The sequence below is a fragment of the Gigantopelta aegis genome, chromosome 6, assembly GCF_016097555.1.
Source record: "Gigantopelta aegis isolate Gae_Host chromosome 6, Gae_host_genome, whole genome shotgun sequence".
NCBI classification, from domain to species: Eukaryota; Metazoa; Mollusca; class Gastropoda; order Neomphalida; family Peltospiridae; genus Gigantopelta; species Gigantopelta aegis.
Window position 1 is genome coordinate 34,155,134 of NC_054704.1, and position 25,448 is coordinate 34,180,581.

The following is a 25,448-nucleotide window of genomic DNA, read 5'->3' on the forward strand; positions in this document are numbered from 1 at the left end:
TTAACAAATCCATGTGCTCTAGTGGTGTCGTTAAACAAAACACACAAATTAACAGAAGAAAAGAGTAGCCCTTGTCACATCAATCTACTAAAAAAAAAAAAAAGTTCGCCTCTCATAGTTTTCAAATATTACCACTCTTATTTCAAGTGGTCAAAAAAAGGGAAGCAACTCTCATTAAACCACAGTAGATGGGCAACACACTACATGATTATTATGCCATTTTATTCTAGATGTAGGAATCAACCCTATTTTTACACAAGCTAACAGTCAAATCAGTTCAAATTCTAACATAATAAAAAAGAAAAGAGGCACTCTGTTGTTTATACTTATTTTCGTGATTATATCCAATTAAGATTCAAGCATGCTGTCCAGGGCACACACTTCATCTATTTGGACTGTCTATCCAGGCCAGAGGGTTAGTGAGAGAGAAGTCTGTTAAACTCATTCTGGGTGGGAGCCGATACAGGGATTCAAACCCAGTCTTATGTCTGATGGGTTAACTCCAAGGCTGGTTGGTGCACTCTCTTCAATGGAACTGTATATATCCATCACCTACAGGCTGTTCATGAGATGAAATAGTGGTATGATCCCTTATGTGTCAATTGATTCATCTTCCTTAAAGGGAAAACCCTAGTTTCTAAACACTAAGGTATGTTGTTCACTATTAGAGCCATTTATCATCACATTACTTATATTTTATTATTTAGATTATCCATTTCCGTATAAGTGTTTCTGGTCATCCTGGTGTTTCTAATAGCACAAAATGCATTTTTCATATTTTTTAAAATGCACATGTGTTGGAAGTAACGGTTATGGAGTCACATTTTAGTCTATTTTTAAGGTTATATCAATTTCACAGACTCAGTGATCATGTGTTGTAAATTAACCAAACTTAGTGTCCATTTTTACGGGTTGAAACTAGGGTCTGGTGAAAAATATGCCTTGTTGTTTAAAAACTCTGGACTGTCCCTTTAATAGTTGTATTCTATTCAAACCAATATTTCATGGCTGGTATACCAAACACTGCTATTTGCTGTCCTGTAAAAGATCCCCATCATCAATGTTCATCAGTTGCATTGTCTTCAAGTTCAAGTTCTTTATTGTGTAAAGTGTTTCTAAACACTAGGTATTACAGCTGCAGTTGCCCAACAGCTGCTGACTGAATAATAGATGTTCTTCCATTGTTCTCAACAAGTCCTGAAGTACTGGTAAGCTTCAGTCCCAGGTGAGAAATAACATTGTGTTTCATTTTTGAGTCTAGTATATCAACAATACGCAAGTCTTAATATAAAAATAAAAATTGTAGTTTATTTCCAGTATCATCAAACAAATACAATCACCGAGAGGGGAAAATGCATATAATTATTAATGTTAGCATCATAATAATCATGGCAATAATGTTGTCACATAACTGAACACATTTTCAGCTGTTGTATTTGCTTCTGCTTTTTAGAATCTTCACTTTGTTTGGGGAAATCCATCTGTAGAGATCCATCCTTTAAACATTGTTTGTGTAAATACTTCTACATTCACTTTAACTCATCATAGTTTGAAGATGAACACTTTCTCTCATTACCACAATTTTCTACTTTATCAATGTTATTCACAAATAAACTTAAAATTTATCATCATCATCATCATCATCAATTGATATATTACATTCAAAAGGTCTTCCCATATTATATACACATTTAATGTTTTGAATGCAATCCTGATGAAATATTAGCTTTTTCTCCTTTAAAAACTATTTTTATGTGAATCTTCCATAACAGCAAAAGTAGCTTGCTATTATTACAGCACATGTATCTGTTCAAGTGAAAAATGTTGGCACCGTTATTCCACACTAAGATGCACACTTGTTCAAGATGAAATCGTTCAATGCTTTCTGTGGCCCTACCGCATTATGCACCAGTTTGTATGTTCCACTTCTCTCTGGGTGAATACATCAAATGTGGGTTCTACAACAAACAAATACATTTTCTTTTACAGAATACATTTTCAGGTCAATAGAGGTAACGGGAGAAACAAAATTACTCTGTTCCAACCCAATACTTATCATGTTGGATTCCTATGCAAGCTGATCAGAAGTCCTGTCAATCTGTATGTTTATACCCCACCACCCACTTACATTTGTGTATGTGTTAGCTAATGTGTGTGTGTGTGTGTGTGTGTCTCCCCACCTCTCTACCTCTCTCTCTCTCTCTCTCTCTCTCTCTCTCTCTCTCTCTCTCTCTCTCTCTCTCTCTCTCTCTCTCTCTCTCTCTCTCTCTCTCTCTCTCTCTCTCTCTCTCTATATATATATATATTATATATCACAGCTTGTAAGAAAATGGGCTATATTGGGGGGGGGGGGGGGGTAGTTGGAGGAACTTGGAGAGTTTTTCAAAATTTCACAGATAGATTCTGATAAAGTAACTTTTTTTTCTTTTATTACACCTTCAGTAACCCAGCACTAAGTGTGACCATTCATGACCATGACATTCGTTTGTAATAATCACATTTACATTTATTTGTAAGATTCTACCAGTCGTGGAACAATAGGGATTCTTAAGTTTGCAAACTGTACAATGCTGGTTGTATCATTGGCAATTAGGAGTCCATAGATTCTACACGAGTCTATTAGACATTGATAATAGCAACAACAAAAATGGTGTTTGACATTGGGGGTGGATTTAGAACCAGCGGAAAGATGTTTACAGATGAGTTTGTTAACTGGAGTGGCAGCAGCGTTGTGGTTTTCGGGAGAACAGCCCTGTCCTATCATGGCATTATTGTCACCTGATCAACATTGTCAACGTGAGGAGGCTTACATCTTATTTGTTGCTCAGAGGATATGCAGTGGCGGATCCAGAAAATCCATTTAGGGGGCCCTCAGTGACATGAGGCGGAATGTCAGGGAAACTTTGGGGGAGGTTTGGAGGGGGTCGTAAAAAATGAAAATTAATATATAATAAAATTGTAACTCACAAAATGTAGGGGGGCGGGACCTTGGGTCTGCCCCTAGATCCGCCTCTGATATGGCACCATTTACTTGTGCTGTTACTTGCTCATGATAGCATGCTATTTACATCGCTTGTGTCAGTTCTGTACTCCTCTCATTTGGTTTTTAGGTTTTCTTGCATCATTAGAATATTCACCATTACATTCATAATGGGGTTTTTTTTATGGATTGCAATATAAGTAATACGAAATAAAATGTTTCGGGATACACATGTTTATTAGGAGAAGGCCTCGTAAGTTGGATAACTTCTGCCCAATCATTTTATATATATATATATATATATATATATGAAATAAAATATGTTTTCAATCAAAATCGATCAATTAGTATCAATATTTTTTAATCAAATAAAAGTAACAAAAAGAACACAACAAAGCCAGCTTACTTCTATGCATGTGCTCGTTTGCTTTAGACTGTAGGCCGTATATCCATGTTGCATTCCGACTGTCTGGAACTACTGGTTTGATCAAATCACCACCTGGTACTCGTTCTGATGTAAATCGGTCATCAGTCGCAATACATCCTGCCAAAAGAAAATAGACTAGCATGCAAAAGACTGGCAGATAGAGAGGGACGGATCTTTCTGAAATAATACTGCTCTATCCATAGTCCTTCCCATCATCCATGAACCTTCTTTTTTTTTTTTTTTTTTTTTTTTTTTTTGGGGGGGGGGGGGGGGGCGGTAAATAATTTCAGTTTAAATTGCCGTAATAACAAAAACAAACCTCTTTCTGTGTGCAATTTAGAAAACAATCTGATCAGAAATAAATAAGTTATAGTACATACCACACTACAAAACCCCACCATGTTCCCTGATGGGAAGGACTATAAATACTGGAACGTAATAAACTTGTAGTCTTCATTTACACCACTAACTGTCAAAATGCAAGTTTCCACATTTTCTCTGCGCGTCTCTCAATTTTTGAAGCAGAATATTGAGTATTGATCATTTAACTTTGCCATCTGTTTTATTATGTATTACGTAATTAATATTTTATAATAGCACATAAGCATGTGAATTTTTTATATATATATAAATAAAGTAACCTATTTTGATTGTTTTACGGAAAGTAGCTGGTATAAGATTCAATTAAGTGCGTGTGGATGAATGTCGAGTATCTGGGTATATTCTGGGTTTAGAAAAACCTATTTTACAAAAACTAACCGTCTATGAAAGTTCCACGATTTCCCACAGCCTGCATGACTTCTTTGATGTGTCGCCAGCTGCCCCCTAGTCGACCTTGTCGCAATCTACAAAATGTAAGATGAATGTCAAAAGAGTATGTTTTTATAATGATATATTTTCTAAACAAAATAAATAATTGCATACATGACAGATTTCTCGTTTTGTAATTGTAACGAATTTGTCAGAGATACCATTTTATGATACTTTTAAGTTGATAAAATCGCAGTTTTGGAAAATGAAGGGATAAAATTAGGCATCAACCTTAGAAGAAAACAATATATTTTTGTCAATAATTTATTGCTTTTCGAGGTAAGGTTGTCTCACCTTTCCCCATTTTTTTCCTCACAGTATATCCGATTTTGAATGGGGAAGCACAAAAGAACTACATATATTACTGGTTCTTTTTAACTATATTTTACACTGGATCTTGCTAATTCGTTACCGTGCTGGGCCAAAGTTGGGGTAGCTTAGATCTGGCCACTGGTGTCCGATGTTTCTGAACGCCTTATGGAAGTCGTCATACCCACAGTTGCGACTGTACCGCAGATGTACTGGAAGTGTGTCGTCTACCTAAACAATTAGAAGATGATAATATACGATGGTATACTGGAATCGTGCTGTCTACGTAAACAATTAGATGATGATAATATACGATGGTATACTGGAATAGTGTTGTCTACGTAAACAATTAGATGATAATATACGATGGTGTACTGGAATCGTGTTGTCTAAACAATTAGATGATAATATACGATGATGTACTGGAGTCGTGTTGTCTAAACAATTCGATGATGATAATATACGATGGTGTACTGGAAGTGTGTTGTTTATCTGCATAACTTCAAGATAAAGATGTAACTATGCATTTCCTATGTAAAATTCAGTTTATACAATAATATGCAGCGAAATACATGTAAAATAAGCCATCGTTATTTGTTACTACAAAACTAGTATTGCTATTTGGCAAAGTGTAATAATACGCGTGTAGAATAGCGCTTTACACGAGATTCGGCAATGCGTTGATTTTCCTATTTATGCACATGTACATTTATATAATATAGTATAGACAAGGAGAAGTCAAACACATACATAATACAATCGAATGTATCGAAAGGATTTGCCTTTAAAATTAAATTTTTGCCATTAAAAATCCCTCGATTCCCTAGTTAGGTGACTGCCGACACCCCGTCCCCCTCTAATCTTCTGTCTCGGGTATCTATGGCTACAGTACTCACTGCTGCTAGCTGGCTCACTGAAGGATGGATTCGTCTTGGAGCAAAGTTTGGTCCCCGGACGCTCCTTACTGTTGGAAGCTGCCCTTGGTAGTTTTTGGATGTTGCAAGCCAGTTGTTCATAGCTCCATAACTTGTCTTCCTACAACATTGAAAACTGCGTTATTATATTGTGTTGTTAACGTGTTTTTCCTCTTGTTTTGTTGAATCGGAGTATTATTAACTTTCCTATTTGTCATTTACATTAAATAACTGTCGATTATAATGCATAATATTTACATGGGCGGATCCAGGACATTTTTGGGGGGGGGGGGGGCAAACGGAAGTGTACACTAAATGACTAGCTGCGGTTTTTTGTAGCGCTAGCTGCATTAATAAAGATTAGTATATGAGCTTTGAGGCACGTCGCAGCATTTTTTTTTTAAATCGTCGTTAAGCATGGCACGGTATATGTAGGGGGTTCCGGGGACATATTTCCCCGGGGAAAGGTTAAAAACTGGATGGCTTTAAACGCCATTTCTTGGCATCTGAATCGCAAAATTAGCCATTTTTAAACAATAATTTTAAAATTATTTTAAGCATTATTTTGCATAGTATTATAACCCAAGAATGTGTCTTTTCCCCTAGGTGTCTTGATAGGAAAATTACCCATTTTCAGACAGTGATCACTTCCTCTTTTGGAGTTTTATAACCGAAAAGTTATTATTTAGAAGAGTTCAAACTCGTTACTCTTAGATCTCAATGACTCCGGGGCGGAAGAACGCAGAGGGGCCCATAGAATCAACTTTGCTTCATATATAAGTATGACTATCATATACTGACACACAATGAAAACGCAAAACAGATATTTTTCAATATTTTGTTGTGATTAATGAAAAATATATTTATTGGACTTAAAATAACAATTTACGAGAGGAAGCCATTGATTGGTACTTTTGTCTGGGTTTTAATCCTGGTTTTGTTCTTGTTACACATACAATAGCAGAAACACACAAAATGGAGTGAAATACGTTCACTACATGCTCAATCATGCTGCATGAAATGCACTTGAAATGCCAGTATGTGGACACATAAAAGTCACGTAACGGTGTCATATTCCTCGTCACATTAAGAATGTCACGACTCGGAGAAGAACAAAGGGAGCGAGCGTTGGGCATGGTTCAAGGGGGGACTTCGCAAAGCCAAGTTGCTAGGACCTTCAGAGTCCATCCATCAACTATTGGACGACTTGTTGAACGTCATCAACAGACCGGGAGTGTCCGTGATCGACCTCGACATCACGCCAAGATCGACAGATTCGACGACACCACCTCTGTGACCGGTTCAGAACTGCGACGATGACAGCAAGCAACACGATAGGACGTCATGGAAGGCATATCCATCCGATGACGGTCATCCGTCGTCTTCACGCATGCTCACGGGCCAATGGTGGACACACCAGATACTGACCTTGATATGGGGGGGGGGGGGGGGGGGGGGTCGAACTTTTCGAATACGAATGCAACTCGATTACTGATGATAACTGGCCATGTTTCCATGTGAATGTGTCTCATGAATACCAGTCATTAATGTCATATTACATTATCCATCAATTCATTAATAGTTTGTCGTTATTTGCAATGAAAAGGTTTTTTTGCGTTTTCATTGTGTGTCAGTATATATTTCATTGTAATTTTACTTTGATAACTTTTTTTAAAGGGCACTATTCCAGGGGCAGATCCGTCCAGGTAGGGCAGATATAGACTACAAAAAAAACAAAACAAAAAAAACAGATACAAAGGAGCACTTGTAAGCACTTGTAAATTAAAACTTTAAAAAGGCACTATTCTAGGGACGGCTATGTCTAGGTAGGTCAATTATACATTTTTTTAAAACGATACAAAGGGGCATTTGTAATTATAGCCTATTGTTCATTAGTAATTTTGAAAATCTATACAACTTCAAAGCAAAACCTATTAGGCTATCATTATGCAACTTTGATCACGCAACTTTAAGGCGCTTATTACTCGCGTTAGACAATGTGGTTAACTCCCTAACACAGACACACATCTGCAAGCTTGTGCATACACACACAACCTAACTTTGTGCAGCTAAAAATGCTTACGTGCAAAACCATTTTTATACAAAGAAAAAGGGCACTTGAAAAATTGTGGGGGACGGTGTATCACTACCGTGTTTCACTGTGATGACCGGTAGTCAAATGCCACCTGTCCATGGCATGTCAGATTATGTTTCCGCTTATTTTAACTGGAAAGTTTCCAATAGTACAGAGTACTCCAGGCTTTCTTTAAAATGGTATTCAGTGACGGTGACAAAGCTATTACTGAAGCTTGTTTTAATGAAAACAGAGCAAAAGGAATATTCTTGAAATTTTCTAGAAAACATGATTATTTCTATTTTATCAAGAAGACTAAAGACAGTGGATCAACACGAGACAGATTAGTTTTGAACAGGACGGGAGACACATTGATAATCTTTTAAGTAAAAAATAAAACCGGCAATTTTTATTCTGTCACTATTTAAAAGGCATTCAACTTTAATACTATTGAGGGGTTCACCCGATATTATATTATATCATTATTTATCAATTATGTGTAACATGCCATGAGTAATACTACTTAAATAGAATATTAAATAAATATAGGAAGTAAGACATTTTCAGAAGACTTTTTGATATGGACGTAGCTCAGTGGTAAAGTGCACCACGACTGGTATATCAAAGGCCGTAGTATGTGCTATCTTTCTGCGGGATGGTGCATATAAAACATCTTTTGCTACTAATGAAAAAAGTAGCGGGTTTCCCGTGTTAAAATTACCAAATGTTTGACGTTCAATAGACGATGAATAATAATTCAATGTGCTCTCTCTCTCTCTCTCTCTCTCTCTCTCTCTCTCTCTCTCTCTCTCTCTCTCTCTCTCTCTCTCTCTCTCTCTCTCTCTCTCTCTCCCCTATATTGTACATTTCAAATAACTTACGTGGCTCGTGGAGAATATCCTGTCTGAGGTTTATAAACATTCTTCAAATAATCCATAGACATGACTGTTTAATAAAAGACCTGCACACATGTAACGTTTATAAATGCTTTTTGTGAAAGCCATTTGTCTTAACACTGCCAAGTGGACTCGACCTTAACGGGGTAGATAATTCCTACATCAAAATATCATACTTTATATAACGTTGAAATAATTTAACCAGAATTATTTTTATTAATATACTAAATTCATTCGTTTTATGAAATTTATTACCCCCGTGGAAACAAAATATTTAATATCTGATGAAAATATATCTATAAACCATACACCCCTAACAACATAATAAACTCTACCACGTCTCTGGGTGACTTTTTCAGTTCATTGAGGTTTAGCGGTTCATAAACCTGTATCTAATCGTTATAATCAAAGGTACTGAATACGACTTATTATTCCTAAAGCACTCAGGAGTTACATGTACCTGTGGCAAATTAATACAATATTAATATGAGAACTTCATCCAGACTAGTCAATTGACAGCCTGTAGATTGGGTTCGGGGTGGTTCTCATGGAGTAATGCCTTATATACATGTACAATGTATTTGTGTGTGTGTGTGTGTGTGTGTGCGTGCGCGCGCGTGTGTGTGTGTGCGTGCGCGCGCGCGCGCGTGTGTGTGTGTGTGTCTAACCTGCCCTAAGCGGCCACTTTTTTCTCTCCCAAACGATTTATAATGTAAATGCACCTGTAATAAGCGGTCACCTGTCTAACGCGGCCAGCGGCCACCTAAATCGGATCCCAAATCGCTAAAATACCTGTATTAAGCGGCCACATTAAATGTTTACTGTTATATAAAACGTATATTTTAACAACAGATAAATAGAATAGGTGCAGCAAATAACCGATCTTCACACCTTCAGGAATACTAGTACGGTACCCATTCAGTCCCGATATCTCAGCTGTGTATCAATTAAGAAAGTATGACTCTGTGTAATGCATCTAATTGTCTCTGGGCAGGCTACGCTTCACATGTGTAGTTCACTTACTATGGCAACACACCGCAACCTTGTTGAGAACGGTTAATTTAATACATTCCATTTGTATTTTTTCTGAAGGAGACATTATAGTTATAGATTTATATTCAACTGTGAAGCACACATTCGTTGATTAGCAGTGCAGACGGTAAAACAAGAAACAGCAACACATGTTTTAAAGACTATATATGTGGCAACCTGTATTCAGCGTCACCTGTCTTAAGCGACCACTTTTATCTACTCCCGTGTGTGACCGCTTAAGATAATATTTATGTGTTATATGTATGTGTGCGTGTGTGCGTGTATGTGTGTACGTGTATATATATATATATATGTATATGTATATGTATATGTATATATACACACACGCACACAATTTTTTTTTAATTAGCTTGGAGCGGTGTGGGGTGAGGTGCTCGATCCCGAAATCACCTCTCAGCCCACGCGGCTGGACTAGGCCTACAACACCATCTTAGCAACATTGGGTAAAATTCAGTCAGATCCGTTTTACGCCTGCACCCACCTAAGAAATATTTAACTGACGTCAGTCCGTACCACCCTAAATAATATGAAAGAATAGTATGATGGTATCTTAGACAGTTAACTTGTTAACTGATTTAACAGCATGTTCAACAGATTTAACGACATAATCCTATTAAAGGGCAGATGGTCTTACGAGACAGAATAGATGTTCCCGATGCCTCTTTGATTAACAGACTAGGACGTGCAGCCCTACTATATATCTTGTCTTATTAGTTATAGAATCTATCGTTCAGAAGACAATCGGTGCTGTACAACTAACACAGTTAATGCACGGCTGCGTTTTCTTCATGACAGACTACCTCCTAGTCGGTCTCAGTTGACATCTTGGAAGCGAATCAAATGCTTGTCTCGCGTACATATTATAATTAGAAAAGGACTCTATAGCTATAGTCAATAATGTGGGCATTATTCAATATCCAAATAATATTTATGTTTCAGAAGAAGGTAAGCCTACATACATAAACACACACACACACACACACACACACACAAACACACACACACACACACACACACACACATACGCACACACAAACACACATACATACATGGCAAGTCTGGAAGTTGCGAGCGATTCGGTGCCATAGGTTCGAGTCCCAGCAACGGCGTGGTACAATTTGTGAGACCAGAAAGGATTTAATTATCCCCTGCGCCAGTGCGTATGTAATTATCAACCTCGACATAAATACAATATATAGATATTCATACATCTATACATACATAAAGAAGGGGAGGGAGAGAGACAGAGTGATGGGAGGGGGAGAGAGAGAGAGAGAGAGAGAGAGAGAGAGAGAGAGAGAGAGAGAGAGAGAGAGAGAGAGAGAGAGAGAGAGAGAGAGAGAGAGAGAGAGAGAGAGAGAGAGAGAGAGAGAGAGAGACACACACACACACACACACACACAGACAGACAGACAGAGAGAGAGAGAGAGAGAGAGAGAGAGAGAGAGAGAGAGAGAGAGACAGACAGACAGACAGACAGACAAACACTGCTAAAGTCATTTACTTCCACTTCATCAACTTGAATTTCCTTTTAGACAAGCTCATCTGACCGCACGCGGAGGGGGCGGGACGTAGACCAGTGGTGAAGCGTTTGCTCGATGCGCAGTCGGTCTGGGATCGATCCCCGTCGTGGACCCATTGGGCTATTACTCGTTTCAGTCAGTGCACCACGACTGGCATACTACCCTGTCTGTGGGGTGGTGCATATAAAATATCCCTTGCTGCTAATCGAAAAGAGCAGCCCATGAAGTGGCGTCAGCGGGTTTCCTCTCCCAATATCTGTGTCTAGCGCCATATAACCGTAAAATAAAATGTGTTGAATGCGTCGTTAAATACATTTCCTTCCTTCCTTTTGACTGCACGCCGTCTGAGGAGCTCAAACTACCTTAGTGGACTGAGCCAGCATTCCGAAATGACCTTGTATAGCGTATATAGTGAAACATTAAATTTTATTGGCATCATAACAAATATGCTCAGTTTACTAACAATTCATTTTAATTAGTGGGTATGGAAAAGAAAAAACACCGCAAAAATTGTACGCTTTCTTATAACTAAAAATGTATACATTGCATATTATTTTCTGTCATGTACATATATTGCATTTATATTACCTATAGTTCGTTAAAGATTGTATTGTTAACGACACAAGTTTGTTTTTGTTTAATGACACTACTAGAGCACATTGATTTATTAATCATCGGCTACTGAATGTCAAACATTTGGTAGTTTTGACACATAATTCTAAAGGAAAACCTGCTACATGTTTCCATTAGTAGCAGAGAATATTTTTTATGCACATCCCACAAACAGAATAGCATAAGTGTACAAGACAGGGGGAATGGCAACTCCCCCCCCCCCCCCCCCCCTCAATGCTAGAGGAAATCCATCCTTCTACCCATAACATTAGATGTAATTACTAGAGATTCATTTCAACCCTACTTAGCTGTTTGGCAGTAATGCTAATATATATAAATAATGTTATCCAGATTCGGGCATTTTCGTTTAATTCGGGCAAAAATCAGTCAGCCCCCTCCCCCCCCCTCCCCCTTACAAAAATGAAAGCTCGTACGCCTATGCAAAATAGCACATACCACAGCCTTTGATATACCAGTCGTGATGCACTGGCTAGAGCGAGAAATAGTCACAGGTTGATTTATTAATAATCGGCTATTGGATGTCAAACATTTGGTAATTATGCACCGTGACAACAAGTCTGCCCAATCTGATTAAAATTAGCTCTACTTAACCAGTGGAGCTAATTTTAATTAGATTGCAGTCTGCCACGAGTTGCGACAAAGGCGACCATAACCATATCGGACCGGACTCATGTATAGTTCGTTTGCATTAGGAACCAATGGATTGGCGTGTACCTTTATAACAAATATTGCGCAAACTCGTATGAACACATGTTATGAACTTTTAAACTCAAACCAACATTCATAATGTTTTTGTTGTCAGCTATTGGGTGTCAAACAATGGTAAAAATATATTACAATTTATTGTATATCACAGGTAAGTATATTAAAATTTGGAATAAAAGTCTATTTTGGTAAATATTTTTATAATTGATTCCATCACATTTTGACTTCCAAATATATATTTCCTCGTCGGTTCAAAATGATAACACTCCACCAAAATGTGGTGGACCATCTATGTACACTGACAGTGTTCACACTAAGATGGTGCATTCTTCTTCAGAATAAATTAATGTGTCAAGTATGTGTGACCAATTGTACTCTGACGGTACGCCACATTTTGGTGGAGGGCAATCATCTGACAAAAAAGGAAAAGATATATTTGGAAGACGAAATGTGATGGAATCATTTTGATTCCATCCTTGACTCTTATTACAATTTCTTGGTAATACGGACTTTTATTCTAAATTTTAAGTTTTCTTTACACTGTGTTTTAATTTAGCCTACGTCTTGAATTTTTATATTAATGTTGTTCATCACTTCATTTTTGTATTTACCATAGTTTGACACCCGATGTATTTTTAGCCAATGTATTTTTCGTAACACCGCCTGTAAGAGGACTACCACTATCCAAAAACTGACATGACAGAATGAAACTTGTTCGCAACCGCACCGTTCCAATCATCTTGTCAAGTTGAAAAGATATATTGGTTAAAGATCAATGTAGGGCACACCAACCCATACTTTGCTCCATATTTCTGCCAATAAAATGCTAATTTAAAACAAAAATACGCTGTGAAATGAAGTCTAGGGAATACCAGTTATTGTGTTAATAGAAATCGTATACGGCATCAAAGATAATATATGGACATTAGTTGTAATCTAAAATAAAACATCAAAGCGAAAGATGTCCGCAGGAAACAAATTCAGGAAGGGTAGTACATGATGGTAAATAATTAAGCATGGTTAGGCATACGCAGGCATGGCGGAAGCAGGTTCTTACATTGACTGAAAACAAAGGCGCGAGTTTGGGAGCATGTTCTTGCGGAAATATTTTTAAACTAGGTGTTCTGAAATGCAAATTTCAACATTCTACAAATAAAATTCATCATTACAAATTCTGCTCCTTTTTAAACAACAAAACCAATAGTAGGCAATACCAAAAAATAAAAATAAAAATAAACTAATTTTTTAAAAACACAGAAAGCGTACAAGAAGACACATTTACTTATAAATGTCTTTAATTTAACTCGCTGCCCTTTACAATTTGAACAGGAACAAAAGTTAATGGTTTGCATGTCAAGACAAAATTCATTGCATTGTCAGGCATGGAAAAAGCCCACGAAAATACTCTTTACACAGAAATACAACACCGACAATTTAGAGTGTCAATAAAACACAGAAATATTAGTGAATGCAGCCTTGGAACACACCTTCGTTTGTTACGCGTGGGACGTGACAAATATGAAACTATAAGCAGGTCTAGCGACTTGACACACTTCACGTGTCACAGGCCACCAAACGTAAACATAGAGGGGCCAGCGAAACGCCGGACCTGGACGAGTCCATTTCTACCATTGTTCGACGGACAAACGTACCAAAGTCCAATTAATGTCTGGTGGGTTTTTTTGTGTCTATTCATATCAAACAAGGGTCTTACAATGGCTTTGTAGATGCTATATGAGACCCAGAAACGATTTCAATAGCTATTGTTAAAAGCATTATTTAAAAAAGTCCTTTGTTAAAATTATTTGAAAATCGAAATAATGGTGCATAATGTTCTTGTATTTTCGTTCATGAATGCGTGTTTTGCCCATTTTTCTAGTTTTGTAGCATTGGTAAAAATATAAATAGGAAATAACAAAGTCGCTGATTTTAAAAAAAAAAAAAAAAGGAGAAAAGATTTCATCACTGAACAATGTATAATTCTCAACACGTTTTCTCAACGCCCACCATCTTTGTTCAGAATCGCCTAGAATCAAGAAGCTTTGTTTCTGCTATATGAATATCAAGCTACCCCACCCATTTGCCTTCTATTTTTCTATTGAGGAATTTAAAATGTTCGAGTACAGCCAAATGCCCAGTATATATTATATTACACAATTATTGAATAGTCCCATTTCATAATCCTTCGACGCTTGGCATTCCATGAATTTTACAGTGGCCGATCCAGGATTTTGTAAATGTAACAGAAACATCAACCTCCACTTAGAATATTTGAACCACAAACTCTCAGTACGAGAGTCAGTTGCTTTACCAACTGAGCTACCGTAATAAGGAAATTCCCACTAGCTACTGCCACTTTAGACCAACACTACTACATACAGATGGGATAATAAAATAATATAAACAGGCAATTTGAGTTTGTCAAGGGCAAATGAGGCGAGTTCCCAAACGGAACGAGATCTGGAAGGGGTTTGATCCGATCCGATAAGGGTTTAACATGCTCATGTACCACGAAGGTTTCGAGCATGTTCGCCCCAGGGTTCAGCCTCTGGAGGCCAGGGGCCCAATCCGGGGCAGAAAGGGGTTTGAGGGCATATAATACTCCCCGGAACTTTTTGAAATAAACATACTCAAAGTTTCGTTTTCAAGACAATTCAGAGTGGTATGTTGTGGATGATGAATTTAAAAAAATCACATTAAAAATGGCACTTCAAACTGGCGGACCCTGTGACTCCAACCCCCCCCCCCCCCCCCCCCCGAATCCGACAATGTTTTAGATCTTAATTAACACAATTTAGGCTTAATTTGACCCCACTTCCAAAATCCGCCACTGTTCATGGATGTCCTATTAAAGATTAGAAGAATAAAATTCCATTTACTTGTCAATGTATCGTTATGGTTCCTTTTTAGGGGGTACGAAGCATCCCAAGTACTAGCGCAGTCGGTCGGTCTGGGATCGATTCCCGCCAGTGGCCCTTTGGGCTATTTTTCATTCCAACCAGTGAACCACGATTTGGTATATCAAAGGTCGTGGTATGTGCTATCCTGTCTGTGGGATGATGCACATGAAAGATCCCTGGCTACCAGTGGGAAAATGCAGCGGGTTTTCTCGCTCCAAGATTACATGCATGTCAAAATAAAAAAATGTTTGACACCCAATTGCTGATGATTAAAAACATAAAACTAATGTGTTCTAGTGGTGTTGTTAAACAAAACAATTCCTTTTTAATTCTTGTTTAAATTAATAGTATTATCTTAAATATTCAAACCACAGATAGAATGTTGAAAAGTCAGCATTTTCCCATACTAATACGTGATGAGACGTATAACCCAGTGGTAAAGCGCTCACCTGATGCGCGGTCGGTCCATTAAACTATTTTTCGATCCAGCCAGTGCTCCAGTTTGTATAACAAACGTCGTGGTATGTACTATCTTGTTTGTGGGATGCTGCATATGAAAGATTACCTGATGTTAATTGAAAAGAGTAGCCCACTGGGTAACGCCAGCGGGTTTCCTCTCTCGTTATCTGTGTGGTCTTTGACAATATTTCTGACCATAATTAAAAGTACGTCGTTAATTAAAATATCCTTTCGATTCTTTCCCAATCCATTGCCAATGTCTCACTTTCACCTTTTTTCCTTTCATTGATAAAAATACCTTCCCGACATTTGTATAATACTTTGAGGTTGTTTTTTTTTATGTTCAGGTTCGTATGCATGTGGAGGGTTTCGGGGGTCGAAACCCCCTCTTTATCAAATTAATTTTTCTTCCACCCCCCCCCCCCCCCCCCCCCCCCCACCACCACCACTAATATATTTTCCGGGAGAGCATGACTCAACCACCTCTAGAAACTTCGTTCGCTACAGTCTAGACTCACCACTCTGCATAAATTCCTGATGTTTTCCTTTTGTATTGCTCTTTGGGAAGTGCGGGATGTAGCCAAGTGGTAAAGTGCTCGCTTGATGCGCAGTCGGTCTAGTATCGATCCCCGTCGGTAGGCCCATTGGGCTATTTCTCGTTCCAACCAGTGCACCACGACTGGTATATCAAAGGCCGTGCTATGTGATATCATGTCTGTGAAACAGTACATATAAAAGATCCCTTGCTACTAATGGAAAAATGTAGCGGGTTTCCTTTCTAAGACTATATGTCAAAATTACCAAATGTTTGACATCCAATAGTCGATGATTAAAAAATCGATGGGTTCTAGTGGTGTCGTTAAACAAAACAAACTTGAACTCTTTGGGGGAAAATACTTAGTAGCTAGTTAGCTGTGTATGTGCAGTTTCTTCACGTGTATACTATTAATACAACAATATAAAATAACATGCTCCTTTCTTTTAGAACGTCGAAATTAATCAAATAACAGAACTCGCTCACGACGTTAACGAAACATCAGCTCGTTAACAATAAATTTGTTTTATAATTAAATAACATATTTTATTAAGTTAAATCCAGACTGAACCACTTCAGGTAATAATAATGCAATAAACAACTTGCGCTTGTCTGTCTCGTTTTATTGGCTATGAAATCATTACTATCACGCCTAATTGTAATTCAGTGGCAAGACCAAATTAATGATTTTAAATGGCACTTGAATAAACAAACCAAAATTGTTCTTTAAACATGTTTTTATTTGCTTCTTTTTGTGGCTAAAATTGATATCAGAAAACACTCTTCCCTTTATTTCGTGTATAAATATTATTTCTTCTTTGCTATTATTGCTTTCCAATAAACGTTTTACTAACACGCAGCCCTGGTTTCAACAGCTGTTTTATCTACATGAATATGCATATTAATAGAATTACCCTCTTTTCCTGTCAGTCCGCCAGGTGTCGTTACCAGACATTATTAATTCAAACAGTTCATTTCAAAAGGACTGTTTGCACAGTATCAGGCGAAATGGCGCGGAAAAATAATTCTATAATAACTATTTACCAATCCATATCTGGAAAAAGTAATATAAAGAGCATACACGAGCGAATTCCCCGTGATATAAACTCGTTATCTCGGACTGATTATTAATGATGATATTTCCGGAAACAGCTGGTCCACGCTAACAAACCGTAAAGAAGTACTGTTTGCAAACTTCTAAAATCTAGAATTCCCCAAATTTAAAGATATTTTTTAGAACAAGCCAATAAATAATTTAAAAAAATATATGTACCATGGGGGGGGGGGGGGGGGGGGGTTCGATGGGTTCGACCGAACCCCCCCTGAAATCGCTTTTTTTAAATAATTTAATATATCTGACATTGATATCTGACATTATTATATTTACTCAACATAGAAATATATGCCCAATATCTCTGCAATCTATTTTGGAACCCCCCTTTTCAAATCTCAACATAGAAATATATGCCCAATATCTCTGCAATCTATTTTGGAACCCCCTTTTCAAAATCCTATGTACGCCCATGTGTACCTACGTTTAATATCCTTATGTAAATTATCTATAACGTTAGTATGCAAATGACTGATCCACTGGACCTAAATTGACCGTATAAGACGATATAAACACAATATACTTACGCGCATTAAGGAAGTAATTACCCATGTTTCAAACAAACACAATCTTCTCTCTTGAACGAAACCCTTTAAAGGGACATTCCTGAGTTTTCTGCAATTTGTAAGATATTATTGACTAACAGAGACCTTTTAACGATTGTAATTACATATCAAATATATATTTTTTTCTGTATAAACTAGTAGTGGCTGTATATTAAACGTGTTTCTGATCGTTCTAATATTTGTACTCAGTTAAATTTCATTTTATTTCCTAAAATATTATTTTTTCGTACGTACGAAATTATTTGAAGACAAAATCCAGTTTGGGCTTCTTACAAATATTAAGACGACCAGAAACACATTGAATGTACAAACACTGATATTCTAAACAAGAAAATATATTTAATTTGTAAGTTTAATCGTAAAAATATTTTATTAGTCAGAAAAATCTTACAATGCAGCAAACTCAGGAATGTCCCCTTTAATAACCATTTTTATGTTCAACATTCGCATGATTTTGTTTTTTACTTTATTGGACCACTTACGTTGAAACAATTCGGGTACATCTGAACAAAATATTTTTTAATTTCACCCTCACCAGCTTTTAAGGACCACAAAATTGTATGTGTGTGTGTGTGTGTGTGTGTTTGTGTGCGCGCGCGCGCGCGTGCATGCGTGCTTGCTTACGTATGTGCGTGCGTGTTCGTGCGTGCGTGCGTGCGTGTGCGCGCTGTGTGTGTATATGTCATTGGCGTAGGAAGGGGGGGGGGGGGTCAAGGGGGCATGTGCCCCTCACTTTTCAGATATTTTGCTTTATATTTGTAAGTGTGTAAATAGAAAAGTATGCCCCCACTTTTTTGTACCTTCCTACGCCAGTGTGAGTGCGTGTGTGTGTATGTGTGTGTACGTGTGTGCATGTGTGCGTGCGTGCGTGCCTGTGTGCGTGTGCCCCATGTACATGTATATAATAAACAAAAATATATTTTAAAACAGTTAAACATTTACACGAATTATGTGCCAAACACTGAACAATATTTTGTTCTTCAGATGCTAGGAAGTCACTTTTGAAGCCATCAAGACAAAACAAATAAATAAATAAATCAATAAATAATTAATTAAATAAGCAAATAAATAAACAAACAAAATTAAACAAAAAATAATTATAAAATAATAATAAACAACAGCAATTAAACATGCTCGCACTCTTAAATACGTTATGGCGCATAATATTTCAAAGATCGAGCGGAGGTCTACATAGAATATTTCTGTTTCAATACATCACATTTCATATGTAATACATGTATATCTTTTTTTTTTTTTTTAATTGAAAAAAATATTTATTAAATATTATTATTTTGCCAAATGTATTGGTTCATAAAAACAGTGAATAACATTTCATTAATGTCAACTTATTTTCGTGCTTATATCCAATTAAGGTTCAAGCACGCTACCCTGGGCACATACCTCAGCTAGCTGGGCTGTCTCTCCAGGACAGTGGGTTAGTGGTTAGTTATTAGTGATTGAAAAAGAGACGTATTTCGTCTTGTCCTCCCCCGCAACCCTCATTTGTTTTTCTAGAACAGATAGAATAACTGTAACTCCGTGATAGCTAAAGTTTTGAGCACTTAAAAAAAACACGTATTTAATCTTTCATCAAAACTGCGTGATTGCGTGAAATGAAGAGTGACAGTTTATTAGTCTGACACAAACGAGTGTTATGCTTACATGCACTTACACGCTGGAGGATGTTTATTGAGTATTGTTTACTTTACCGCCTAGTCATCCGTCGATTGAGAACGATTAACAAGCCGACACCCCTGTGAGAGAAATGAACCGATCCACCAAAAGGTAAGAGGACAGTTTGCGACTGCCACCATTCGAAGCATTTGCGAAATCAGTAACCAACAGGTTTTTGTTGATCGCAGTATAAAAGTTACACCGCGATCAAAGACAGTTAGCAAACGGTTTATTTGACGGATATACCGAAAAAGACACTTGAAGAGCTGTAACAGTTGTGACATTGTTTGTGAATTATTACACTTTACAGGTAAGAGTTGAGTATTATAAACTTTGTGTTCAAGTGACGAGGAAATGCCATTTCAAATGGTGGTGTGAACCCGTTATACAACAACAAGGCCTACCATAAATATATAAGCGTGTGTGACATTTTTATTACTATGTTAATGTTTGGAATATTCAGCATTTAAACTGTATGACACATTGTATTACAGTCTATGTTTTGTACATTGTTACAATTTGTATATCATGTAAACAATTTCACTGAATTTAACAACACCAGTGGAGCACATTGATATATTAATCATGGGTTATTGGATGTCAAACATTTGGTAATTTTGACATATAGCCTTAGAGAGGAAACCCGCTACTTTTTTTTCATTAGTAGCAAGGGATCCTTTATATGCACCATCCCATAGACAGCCTTTGATATATACCAGTCGTGGTGCACTGGCTGGAATAAGAAATAGCCCAATGGGCCCACCAACAGGGGATCGATCCCAAACCGACTGCACATCAAGTGAACACTTTACCACTGGGCTAAGTCCCACCCTAAATTATATTTATATTCCTTGACATTTGGTTGTTAAAATTTAAAAATAATGACCAGGTGTAGATCCAGGATTTTTTGCAGGGAGGGGTCTACTTGCCACAACTTAAATGGAGAATTGGAAATGTATATATTAGAGGTGAATGCTTTTTAAAATAAATGGATTTTTTTTCTTCTTCAACTTGTAACCTCTGGATCCGTGCTTGATGACCTCACACATACATCTACATTGACTATATTATGAATTGTGAAACTAGCAGTTAGGGGCCATCCATAATTTTCAACATTTTCACGAGTGTACAAACTGTACGTGGGGGGGGGGGGGGGGGGGGGGGGGGGGGGGGGGGTTAAGGGGCCAGCATAGGCTTTTTTGGAAAATTAAAAATGTCTATCAATATTTTTCATTTGGGGATGTACACTTTTATGGGGGAGGGTGGTCAAAAGTGTACAATTTGTATGCTCATGAAAATTTTGAAAATCATGGACAGTTTTACCAATGGTGTACGGCCTATATAATTAATATAATTAATTTGTATTTACCATCTTAGTAAAATAAAAAAAAAGTCCATTGCTTGGTCAAGTTATGCTATTGTATTTGAGGAATATAATAAGGGGCGGGATGTAGACCAGTAATAAAGTGATCGCCTGATGCGTGGTTGGTCTAAGATCGATCCCAGTCGCAGGACCCATTGAGCTATTTCTCATTCCAGCCAATGCACCACAATGTGTATATTACAGGATGTGGTATGTGCTGTCCTGTGTGGTTTGGTGCTTGTAAAAGATCCCTTGCTAATAATAGAAAAATATAGCAGGTTTTCTCTCTAAGACTGTATGTCAGAATTACCAAATGTTTGACATCCAATAGCTGATGATTACTAAATCAATGTGCTCTAGTGGATGACGTTGAACAAATGAAACTGTTTGATGATTGATAAAGTTCTACATGTTTCGTTATATTTCCGTGACCAGATTTCAGAATCCCATCACATGTAGTGAGTTTCCCAGCTTTGAGTAACTGTAATTAATACTAATAATTTCTTCTAAGGCACATGGCTGCTTCCATTAATGAATAAGGAAGGAAATGGTTTATTTAATGACGCACTCAACACATTTTATTTACTGTTATATGGCGTCAGACATATGGTTAAGGAACACACATATATTGAGAGAGGAAACCCACTGTCGCCACTTCATGGGCTACTCTTTTCGATTAGCAGCAAGGGATCTTTTATATGCATCATCCCACAGACAGGGTAATACATACCACGACCTTTGATATACCAGTTGTGATGCACTGGCTAGAACGAGAAATAGCCCAGTAGGTCTACCGACAGGGATCGATCCTAGATCGACTACACATCAAGCAACCACTTTTACCACTGGTCTACGTCCCACCCCTCATTAATTAATAAATGTGTTCATTTTTATTTTGCATTTATTAACTAATAAAACATTTATTTTTAAGGTTATCCATTGTTTATTTGAAAAGAAGTACATAAACGCATATACAGTGTAGGTCACATGCCTAGTTTAAGCTTTAAAAAAAGAAAACAAAAAGAGTTAATAATGTGTTATGTTTGATATTAAAACATTTGAATAATCTAGAAAATTTCATACAAATAATGACTAAAATAAACACGACCAAAAACAACTGTACTGTCAGATAAATATAGGTCATTGTATATAAATATATATAGATCATGGCAGGGTTGTGATTTCCAACACATCATTTGGTACAATAAAAGAAATACATGCACACTGTATACAGAGGTTGTGAAAAATGTCCACCCATAGCCTAGATGTTTTGAATGCACTAAGAACAAAACACATAGACTGACATCATTGTTGTATGGTATATCACTCAGGAATGTTAGCAGTTATGGGAGAAGCTTCAATATCATTACAAAATATACTACAGATATTTGCACTCATCTTGATTTTAATACATCAATGTCTATACAGTTTACTGCATTCTTCAGATGACTATATTACTAAGACACTATATGTGTGTGTATTAAAGAAGTGTGTGTGTGTACTAAAGAAACATTACAATGGGAATTTGAATCTCTCCAGTTCGGCCAGATCCATTGATAAGCAGTTGTTAAAGAGTCGTGACCCTGTTTGGCTTTTGTAAATGTCAGCATGCTGAATTCAGCTGGATAATAACTGCAGGTACAATGTGTAGATAATGTTCTGTTGTGTGTGAGGCATTGTCTGCTTTCTAACTGTGAGATGAACACTGTACATGCACATGCTTATACAGTGAAACCCATCTAAACTGGACACTCTCAGGACCAATTAAAATGTCTGGTATTTAATGGTATCCAGTTTAGAGGGGTTAAGTTTAAGAGGGTATCCAGTTTAGAGAGGTTAAGTTTGAGAGGGTGTCCAGTTTAGAGAGGTTAAGTTTAGGGGTGTCCAGTTTAGAGAGGTTAAGTTCTGTACTGATTTAAAAAAAAGGATCGTGAAAAATGTCCGGTTTTGAGGGAATTCTGGTTTACAGAGGGTCCTGTTTTGAGAGGTTTCACTGTATATGCAAATACATTTTAATTACTGCATGAATAGGAGTGCCATACAGAATTTCCTATATACCAGACAGTACATACCAGTCTGGGGTGTCGTTAAACATTCATTCATTCATTCATTCATAGAGCTCTGGTGTTTATATGAGAAGTAATTACACTGCAGGCCATGGTATGTGCTTTCCTGTCTGTGGGAAAGTGCATATAAAACATCCCTTTCTGCATTTTAGGAAAAATGTAGTGGGTTTCCTCTGTTGACTATGAGTCATAATTACTACGTGTTTGACATCCAATAACTGATGATTAATTAATCAATGTGATCTAGTGGTGTTGTTAAACAAAACAAATAAACAAAAAGCAGGTTGTGTCTATTTTAAAATAATGGGTAGTGGCAGTAATAACAGAATTAGGGTACAGAAATAAAGGGGCTTCGCCATTTAGACTAAAATGTTACTTTTAAAAGCAGGGCTAGCTCTGGGTGAGCAAACTATTTCACCAAATTGTCTATTAAACTTTAAAAATGGCAGAAATTGTCAGTTATTTTCTAACAAATGTCAGTTATTACATGAAATTATTTCGCCAAATTGAAATAAAATTTGCCAACTGCTTTGAAAATTCACAACTGGCAAATTTGGCGAGAGCCAGAGCTAGTCTTGAAAAAGGCACTTAATCTTTGTGTGATGTTCCCCCATCTCCAGCCCACCATCCTGTCAGCTATTACAAGGCCATCAACAGATCCTTTAAAAAACCAGTATATATACATTAACTGATCCTGCCATCCATTGCAGCTTAAAGACTTTCCAATGAGCTTTTGTTGAACTATAATTAATTACATGCACACCTTGGAATCTAGATGAGGGTTTGGGTTGCAGTATGTATTGATGTATGAATATCTATATATTGTATGTATGTCGAGGTTGACTATTACATACATAGATATTAACGCACTGGCGCAGGGGATACTTAAATCCTTTCTGGCCTCAAAAATTGTCCCATGCCGTTGCTGGGACTCGAACCTGTGGCACCGATTCGCCCGCAAATTGCAAGACTAACCACGATACGCTCTGAGCTATCGAAGCTTCCATAAAAAGGAAGTTTCTTTAACTCAACCATATGCATGGGGCCTACAATCTACGCGGTCGATCCCGCTTACGTGCATGAAACAGTGGGCAGACCTGGCACTGGCTAGTATGTATTGATGTATGATGTATGTATGTATGTATGTATGTATGCCCACAAAGGACTGTCAGGTCAGATGTCGGGAATTAACATGCTTATATCTATTTAATGTTCAAGTACCGCAGTCAGTATTTTCTCTTACTATTTATGTGTTGCCTTATTTTCATTCCATCAGTATAGATGTCTACATTGTTACAATGTTAGGATAATTAAGCTATTCAGTTTGAAGCTAGGGCTCTTCAAGGGAATCCAGCTGTATCGGTTATCCCCTGGACTGTCATCCTCAACACAGATTTGCCCATCTTCGTCCTCCTAAGTGTAATGGAATTACATTTGTAAAGTGATTATCAGGCTTTATCTGTCTCCAGAGCCCCCAAACCTGATTACTCTAATCATATAAGTTGCATAACGAGCGGTGTTAGGCTGTGCTGTCTTCTAGCAAGTGTCGAGCTTCGGTGCAATCATGCTGTCAGATTCGATGTGTGTAAAACTCGTTAAAATGAAACAAGTCTTGTCAAGAGTCTTTAGCTCAATGTACATGCACAAATATAAATTTATGTAAAAAAATTGTTTGAAATGACTTTTTTTTTTTTTTTTTAATGTTATCTAGAGCATTTTAATGTTTTGCTTATTTGCATGTTTAATGAGATAATTATGCTTAAACAGTTCAAAATGTTATATGTGTACATTGGTAATGACACCTCAGTGTATTTTGAAGTACAGCTATTGTTCTTTTTGTAATATGCAATGCATGGTTATTGCTACATTTTGTCTGGATGGAGACAAAAAGTTAGTTTGTTTTGTTTAACAACATCACTGGAGCACATTGATTAATCATCGGCTATTGGATGTCAAACATTTGGTAATTCTGACACGTAGTCATCAGAGGAAACCTGCTACATTTTACCTAATGCAGAATGGGATCTTTTATATGCACTTTCCTACAGATAGGAAGGCATAAACCATGGCCTTTGTCCAGTTATGATACACTGGTTGGAATGAGAAAACCCCAATGAGTTGAATGGATCCTCTGAGGTTTTTTCGATCCTGCGATGCAAACACCTCATGCAAGCACTCAACCGACTGAGCTACATCCTGGATCTTGATGGAGACAATTTAAAGGAAACCCATTGCCACCATATAGGTACATGTATCTCCTTCCAGTGACTCGTTCCAGCCAGTGCACCACGACTAGTATATCAAAGGCCATGGTATGTGCTATCCTGTCTGTGGGATGGTGCATATAAAAGATCCCTTGCTGATAATCGAAAAAAAGAGTAGCCCATGAAGTGGCAATAAGAGTAGCCCATGAAGTGGCAACAGTGGGTTTCCCCTTTCACTATCTGTGT

The 25,448-nt window shown here is 37.3% G+C and overlaps 2 protein-coding genes across 2 annotated transcripts in view; one reads left to right on the plus strand and one right to left on the minus strand.

The window, feature by feature from the left end:
• Positions 1 to 1,289: 1,289 nt before the first annotated feature.
• Positions 1,290 to 8,528, minus strand: LOC121375854. Its single transcript, XM_041503526.1, has 6 exons — positions 8,396 to 8,528; positions 5,423 to 5,561; positions 4,630 to 4,757; positions 4,167 to 4,252; positions 3,387 to 3,524; positions 1,290 to 1,958 (listed from the first exon to the last, which is right to left on the minus strand). Exons 1-6 carry the CDS (start codon positions 8,455 to 8,457, stop codon positions 1,894 to 1,896), a joined length of 618 nt encoding a protein of 205 aa, XP_041359460.1. The 5' UTR covers positions 8,458 to 8,528; the 3' UTR covers positions 1,290 to 1,893.
• An 11,176-nt stretch (positions 8,529 to 19,704) lies between these two features.
• The window catches only part of LOC121375225 (adhesion G protein-coupled receptor L3-like), a 90,062-nt gene continuing 84,318 nt past the window's right edge, over positions 19,705 to 25,448 (plus strand). Inside the window, exon 1 of the mRNA XM_041502543.1 lies at positions 19,705 to 19,879. The gene's annotated coding sequence lies outside the window, so the exon portion shown is untranslated. The remainder of the gene's footprint in view (positions 19,880 to 25,448) is intronic.

Coding starts and splice junctions, on each gene's coding strand:
- LOC121375854 (XM_041503526.1), bottom strand. CDS start 8,457: ATGTCTATGGATTATTTGAAGAATGTTTATAAACCTCAGACAGGATAT. Junction 5,562..8,395: donor GGATATTCTCCACGAGCCAC/GTAAGTTATTTG, acceptor TCAATGTTGTAG/GAAGACAAGTTATGGAGCTA. Junction 1,959..3,386: donor AAACGAGCACATGCATAGAA/GTAAGCTGGCTT, acceptor TGTTTGTTGTAG/AACCCACATTTGATGTATTC.